This window comes from Propithecus coquereli, unplaced genomic scaffold (genome assembly GCF_000956105.1).
Source record: "Propithecus coquereli isolate 6110/MARCELLA unplaced genomic scaffold, Pcoq_1.0 Scaffold155, whole genome shotgun sequence".
Classification (NCBI taxonomy): domain Eukaryota; kingdom Metazoa; phylum Chordata; class Mammalia; order Primates; family Indriidae; genus Propithecus; species Propithecus coquereli.
In genome coordinates this window covers 2001018-2008426 of record NW_012139969.1, presented here as the reverse complement: position 1 = coordinate 2008426, position 7409 = coordinate 2001018, and the positions used below count along the sequence as shown (strand labels likewise).

At 37.2% G+C, this 7409-nt stretch overlaps 1 protein-coding gene across 2 annotated transcripts in view; it reads left to right on the top strand.

Moving 5' to 3' along the window:
- The window catches only part of REC114 (REC114 meiotic recombination protein), a 131158-nt gene that overhangs the window by 111959 nt on the left and 11790 nt on the right, over nucleotides 1–7409 (top strand). Inside the window, exon 3 of one of the 2 annotated variants that reach the window (XM_012640622.1) lies at nucleotides 2909–2992. The exons of the other annotated variant lie outside the window; for it this stretch is intronic. Coding sequence (XP_012496076.1) covers nucleotides 2909–2992 — 84 coding nt within the window. The remainder of the gene's footprint in view (nucleotides 1–2908; nucleotides 2993–7409) is intronic. 2 annotated transcript variants of the gene reach the window in all.

The following is a 7409-nucleotide window of genomic DNA, read 5'->3' as shown; positions in this document are numbered from 1 at the left end:
GCTCACTGCAGCCTCCAACTCCTGACCTCAAGCAATCCTCCTGCCTCAGCCTCCCAAAGTGCTAGGATTACAGGTGTGAGCCACCACACCTGGAGAAATATTCTTTTAATTAATTTTAATAAAGGATTTCATTCTTTTATTCATTCACTCAGTAAAACTTACTGAAGCACCTTCCAGTGTCAAACACTACAGTAGGTACTATATATTCATAGTGAACAAAACAAACTTAGTCCCTGCCCTCGAGGGGCTTATAGTCTAGTAAAAAAAAAATAGACCTTCAGAAAATAATCACTACATACACACAGACACACACACACACTATGATACACGCTATGGAAGAAAGTAGAGTATTAAGGGAAAGTGTAACAGGGTGACCTAGTTGAGGTTAGTTGTGACATGAACAATGATTAGAGGTTAATTAGGCAAATAAGTCAGGAGAAGGAGGCAGAGGGAAGAGATATAGAAGTTCTAGGGCGAGATGGTTTGGACAAATTGACGAAGAGCCATATAAAGTGGCTCAACAAAGCGGTGCTGTCAGGGAGAAAGACCACACCCTCTCCCGGACCCTGCTTCTGCCTCTTCCTTGAGTTCGTGCCGTATTGGAATGGGTATCGTGTGGGCACAGGTGTTCCTGTATACAGGCATAAGAGGCTTACATAGTTCAGAGATCAGGGTGATGTAAAAAGGCACATATAGTGAAAGCTCCTCTGCCCGCCCCACCTGTCCCCATGTTTACTCTCCCTCCCTGCGGATCACGTTTCTATTAGCCTCTTGTGTATTGGTCCTTTCGGTTCTTTATGTACACATAAGCAAATAAGAATATACATTTTTATGTTCCCTCCCTTTCTTATACAAAAGGTAGCATATTATGGACATTGTTCTGTAGCTTGCTTTTTTGCTTAACAATCCACCTTAGAGTTAAGTTTATACAGAGCTGCACTGTCCAAGAAGGTCACTACTGACCACATGTGGCTATGGAGCACTTGAAATGTGGCTGGTGCAACTAAAAAGTAGAATTTTAAATTTTATTTAATTTAAATAACAATTTGTATGAAGGAGTATAAAATATTTTCCTATTAAACTCAACTTTATTGTTTTGGTAGGACTGCATTTTACTTTAACCATTGAAATATAACATCCAAATTGAGATGTGGTTTAAGTGTAAAACACACACCAGATTTCAAAGACTTAGTACAAAAAAATTTAAACTATCTCATTAATAATGTCTTACATTGTTTATATGTTGAAATGTTTTTAATATATTAGATTAAACAAAATATTAAAGTTAATTCCACCAATTTCTTTTTGGTTTTTGAAGGGATACTAGAAAGTTTTAAGTCACATGTGTGGCTCAAATTCTGTTTCTACCGGACAGTGTTGATATAGAGCATTTATTATTTTTTGCAGCTGTATAGTATTTCATTGTGTAGATTACCATAATTTATTTAACCAGTCTATCTTCGATGTATACTTGAGTGGTTTCTAATCTTCTACTGTTAAAAATAATACAGAGATGCTTAACCTTGTACATGCATCACTTCATATGCGTGCAGGTTGAGCTGTAAATGAATTCCCAGCATGGGGATTGTGGGGTCAAAGGGTAAATACATTTGTAATCTTGATATTGGCACATCGCCCTCCATAAGCCTCGTACCAATTTGCACTCCCAGCAGTGGTGTGTGTGAATGCCAGATTCCCCGTATACTGCCATTTGAAACTACAATTACTTATATTTTCTTGGATATAATAATTAACACGTTTCTTTCTGCTAATTCTGAGAGAGTTTTAAGAATAAATCACAAAATGGTTTGCCTAACTTCCTTTTCCATTAAAAAAAAAACTAAAGAAAATCTGCTATTGATGATAAAATGCATAGACTCAGCATTTTATAATTGATTTTTTTAAAAAATGAAAACATCAAGGAATTAACCCATACTGTTTTCCCAGAATGTAAATTTCTAGGAAGCTGCAACTTTCACCATATTCAGATTTAGGAAGAGGGATTTTGTGAGGGTTAGAATGAATAGGAACTACATTTTCTTCCATTTTCCAAGAGTTAGGGAATTCTCCAGGTACTCTGGCAGCCTCCCCAGAGAGGAGGGCAGAAAGGCAGTTTGCATGCAGTTTTTGCCTGCTGTTAGTTAGTCAGTTCCTTGGATTAGTTCTACCATGTGCTAAACTCATTCTAACTCAATGGGCTGCTTAACTGAGGAAACCCACTAACAACATTTGGAGCTAAAGAGCTGCCACAGTCATCAGATCATCCATTCCACTCACCCTATTAATAAACTGCAGAAAAAGTTCACCTTTTCACTTTAAGGAGCCAACCGTTGTTGCTCTTTTGAGACTTGTGTGCCCTCTACTGCCCTCTTTGCCTTTTCGGTTTGTTTTTTCAGATGGAAATAAAGAACTAAACATTCCACGTCCAAAAACAAATTGCTTCAAATTTTCCCATTCACAGGAATCTGAAATTAAGATTCTTGTGAAAAGAAACCTCACTATGTAGTTAGAGATATGCCAGAAAAGCTGATAAATTAGGATAATGAAACCTTTGTTTTTTGGGAATATATAGTTATATTTTGGCAAATTCTAGAGACATATAAATGAATTTTATAGCAATTATGACTATGGACATTTACTGTTTTTAATATTTTACTGATTTTCAATATGAGAAGATTAAGAAGAGAAAAAAGTTGACTGTTAACGTTGATCCTGTAGGAAGAGCACCAGGACATGGGACTTAGTGTAAGGGCCGGCCTTGGCGAATGGTGCTATTGAGTCATTTCTGTTGTGCTTAAGCTACAGAGTAAATAAAGATACAGCTTTCTAACAGGAAGCAGCTGCACCAAAGCTATTCTTCATGTCTCTTTTTGCTTCTGTTGCTAATTTTGCCATTATTTTGTTCCAGGAAGGGTTTTCACTCATTGGTAGCAAGAACTGGTTGAAGATTGTAAGACGCATGGACTGTCTGTTGTTTGGAACAACGATAAAGGCAAGATAAAGTTGGCTATGTAGCCAAATATTTTTAAGCTAAGGATCATACTCTTTTCATCGCCTATGTGTGTGTGGGGTGGAGGATGGGGGAGCTTCTCTTTGTAGGTGAAATGGTACTGGGAAGAATATACATCTTTTAAAGGTTTGTATTACGAGCAAAACATGACACAAGGAGTGTGCAGAGGCAGAAGCCTCGTGAGCAGGAGGGCAGGGCTTTGACTGATGTGTCAACACGTGTCTCATGGCGTTGTGCAACCATTCTCCACCCCCAAGCGCAAACTGGGAGGAGGCAGAGCACATCATTGCTTGTCTTGCTATTTAGATCTTTAGAAAGGTGTGTATTTTCAAATGCTTTGCTGAATATGTCTTTTCATTTTCCCCTTTTTAATATTAAAAAATGAAATTCCCCTTCATTTGCTCTCTAGCTGTACTAAACATAAAGAATGATCCTCATCAAAGAAACATGCAGACTAATCACCTGGATTATTTTTCTTCAGATATGACTATAAAAACCAATCTGTTAATATTCACTGAGTAGATATTGAAATTTAGGTGAAAGACACAAATTTCTGATGGACCCATCTTAGACTCTGAGAGTTAGAATAGGTCTTCAAGAGCATCTAGTGAAAAGGTCTTAACCTGGGGTGCACAGACCCCCACAGGGTCCCCACAGAATTCAGGGGGTCCATGAACTTCCGTGGATCTTTCACTGACCTCTAATTGAAATGTATTATTTCCTTCCATTATGAATGTAATTTCAGACCTCCTCACCAGTGGAAATCACAGGTACTTCCGTATCACACTGCAGTTGTTTCAGATATCTCAAATGACGTTTATGCTCATCACTACCTCAAAATTAAGGCGTTTATTAGACCTCCTGCTAGATCTTTTTATCGAATACATTAATAAAGAAGCATGTTATTAGTTCACAAATTAGTGTTTTAATACTGTAATAAACTAATTCAGTATAATTGGTTTCCTTTGTAATCTTGTATATTTTGTGATTAAAAACATTGTTCTGAAAAGGGTTCCACTGGCTCACCAGACTGCCAAAGCACGCGCTCCAAAACATTCAAGAACCCTTGTTTTCAGTTTACATTTGAGGAAACTGAATTTAACTTACGCCAGTAGCCAAGGTTATGACTAGCTGTCAGAGAACCAGGCTGCCCCTTGGCCTTCTCACCCCAGTCCAGGATTATATCATGCTGAACGAATGTATGGATCTTTTAAAAAGCTATACCATGCTATATGTTTGATATTTGAGTTTTAATTTTTTCTAATTACATATTATTATTAAAATTTTTAACTATGAAAAGCAAAGTGAAAGTCAACCATAATTTGACCACTCAAAAATAATCATTAACATTTTGAAGTTTTTACTAGGCATATCCATTCTATCAGTTAGGATTGTGTTCAGATGCATGTAACTAAAAACCCAGCTAGAACATATTGGCCTAAAAAAGTAAGTTTCTTTTTTCACTTAATAAGCAATTCAGAAACAGGCAGTTACTAGCATTGGTTCAGCAACACAATGGCATCCACGTGGACATCTCTGTAATTCTCTAATTCTCTCAGCCTCTCCCTCACAGTTGCAAAATGGCTGCCGCGCCTCTGTTGTATTTCCATTCAAGGAGGGCCAGCTTCACCTGTCCCTTTTATAAGGAGAGCATAAACTTTCCTGTAAGTCTCTCCACCACCCACAACGCCCCAGCTGTCAGCTTATGTGAAATGGACCAGAACAGTGTAATACAGCTGTCCCCAACTGCAAAGCTTAGTGATTAACCAAAATAAGCCTTTGGCTTTTTCAGCCTGTGTTACGGATTGGCTCATGGCAATTAAAGTGTGTGCCATATAGTTAGTTTATAAAATTGGGATTGTAGTACTTTGTATCTGTTCTTTTGTCATGTGGCATTCCATCAGGAACATTATACCAAGTCATGACGTAGTCTTTTACAACATTCTTAATGACTACATAACCCTGTTATTGTTCGTATGCACAAGAATCCAATCCCCAGGTTTTCACAATTATGAAAATATTTTCATTTTCATAAGGATTTATTTACAGGGTTCTTGAGATAGAAGTCCTTGTTTGTTTCTTTTTTGGTAGATTTGCCCTTCAGATAGTTGTCCCTGCTTCTACTGCACTAGCAATGTGTAAGAATCTTCATTTATCCAAATCCTTTCCAACAGGGTGATATAATTTCAATTTAAAAACTAGTTTCCAAGTTGATAGGAAGAAATGAGCATCTTCCTTTAATTTGCATTTCTTTGATAACTAATGAGAATGGAAATTTTTTGTTAGATATCTGTTTTTCTGTGTCTTACCTGTCTACTTCTTTTGACTAATTATCTCTTCTTCAAACTATTTAGGCACTACAGATATAATTTGTGTAGTTACATAATTCTTATACATTATATTTGTATATATATCACATAGATTTTTAACTATTTATGGCTAGGAACCTTTTGCCTGTTCTTATAAATTATATTCTTTCTCCCAAAGGTATTTCCAGCTACTTATTATTGGATTTCTCTGAATTAATTTAAATTTTGTTTCTGTACTAAACTTTTTATTAACTTTGATAATTTATGTTAATTTGTTCAATTTCTAGGAAAGTAATTTTATAATCTGCAATGATAATTTTATTTCCGATGATATATATTTATTACTTTCCTCACCTTCCTGAATTGTCTAGACCTTCCAGAACACTGTAATCATATGGTTATAGCGGCGTCTTTGACATCTTCCTGACTTGCATGAGAAGTAGTATTTAGATGTTAAGTACATCTCTGGCTATTGATTGGATATTCTTTACCATGTAAGGGAGATACTCTCGCAGCTATAGTTTATTTACCAATACTTTTATCAGGATTACATATTAAATTTTATCAAATGCTTTTTGACACCTTTCAAGATCATGTTTTTTTCCCCTTCTTTGATCTTTTGATTTGATATATTAATATTGAACCAACAGATTCTTCTTTTTGCCTTACCTGGCAAATGGTATCTTTAGTGCTTCTTGCCTTGGATAACTTGTAGTTACCAAGAATTATACAACTAACACTATTGTTTAAACTGACAAATGGAAGAAGTAAAATTTTCATTCCTGTAACAGCAACTTTATATAACTTAAATTCTGTGGGTAATAAACATTACATTTCTTTTCTCTCTGGGCTAAATCAGTAGATTAAATAAATTCTGCCTACTTGTAAGGTGGGTTTCCTTTTTTTTCAGCAATTCTGATCCAGTGGCTCCTGGCTGGTAGGCTAACGTAGACTTATATGTCCCTCCCTGAAGGGCACTTTGGTCAGAGGAGTAAACCTAGACCACTGTCCTCTTCCCTTCTTACTCCCAATAACTCACTGAAAAATTTGTTTGTGATTTTGCCTGGCCTAGGCTTTGAATATTATCTCTTGGTTTCAAAGCAAAGAATGAAAGAAAATGCTGAAGTTCCTTCTCTGGTTAAGTCATTTTTCTGTACTTCCCTCCACATTTCCTACACTGGAGGAATTCACTATTAGTGGTGGTGAAAACTGCTTCAATCCAGGTCCTTGTGGTGATGGAAAAATTTCTTAACAGGTCTGAGTGATGAATCTAAAACCTGCAGGAAAACCCACTGGGTTTGTGAGGTTTCTGGTGTCTCCTTGGCTCCTCCTCTACACAGGGCTAACTGGGCACCACATCTTCCAGGTGTGATGACGCCTTGTAACATCTGCTGTGGAGCCAGTGGCTTTGGTATCTCTGCATGGAGATGCTATTCACACTGTGAGTCAGCACTTAGTAGGCCTACTCCCTCCCGGAAAGTGAAGCCTTGATTTTCTTGTGGATACATGTGGATAATTGCAAAAAAACAAGCACTTACCTTTCACTTTTGTCTCCTCGAGGAGTCTGTGCAAAAGGGAATTTCCTATCAGTTGTTTTAACTTGAAATTAAGTCTTCTGAAGTAGGGTAGGTACAACTTAACACGTAAACCACCACTTAAAATACAGTAATTATGGCTGGGCGCGGTGGCTCACGCCTGTAATCCTAGCTCTCTGGGAGGCCGAGGCGGGAGGATTGTTTGAGCTCAAGAGTTTGAGACCAGCCTGAGCAAGAGCGAGACCCCATCTCTACTATAAATAGAAAGAAATTAGCCAAACAACTAAAAATAGAAAAAATTAGCTGGGCATGGTGGTGCATGCCTGTAGTCTCAGCTACCTGGGAGGCTGAGGCAAGAGGATCGCTTGAGCCCCAAGAGTTTGAGGTTGCTGTGAGCTAGGCTGACGCCACAGCCCTCTAGCCCAGGCAAGAGAGTGAGACTCTGTCTCAAAAAAAAAAAATGGATCTTTTAAAAAGCTATACCATGCTATATGTTTGATATTTGAGTTTTAATTTTTTCTAATTACATATTATTATTAAAATTTTTAACTATGA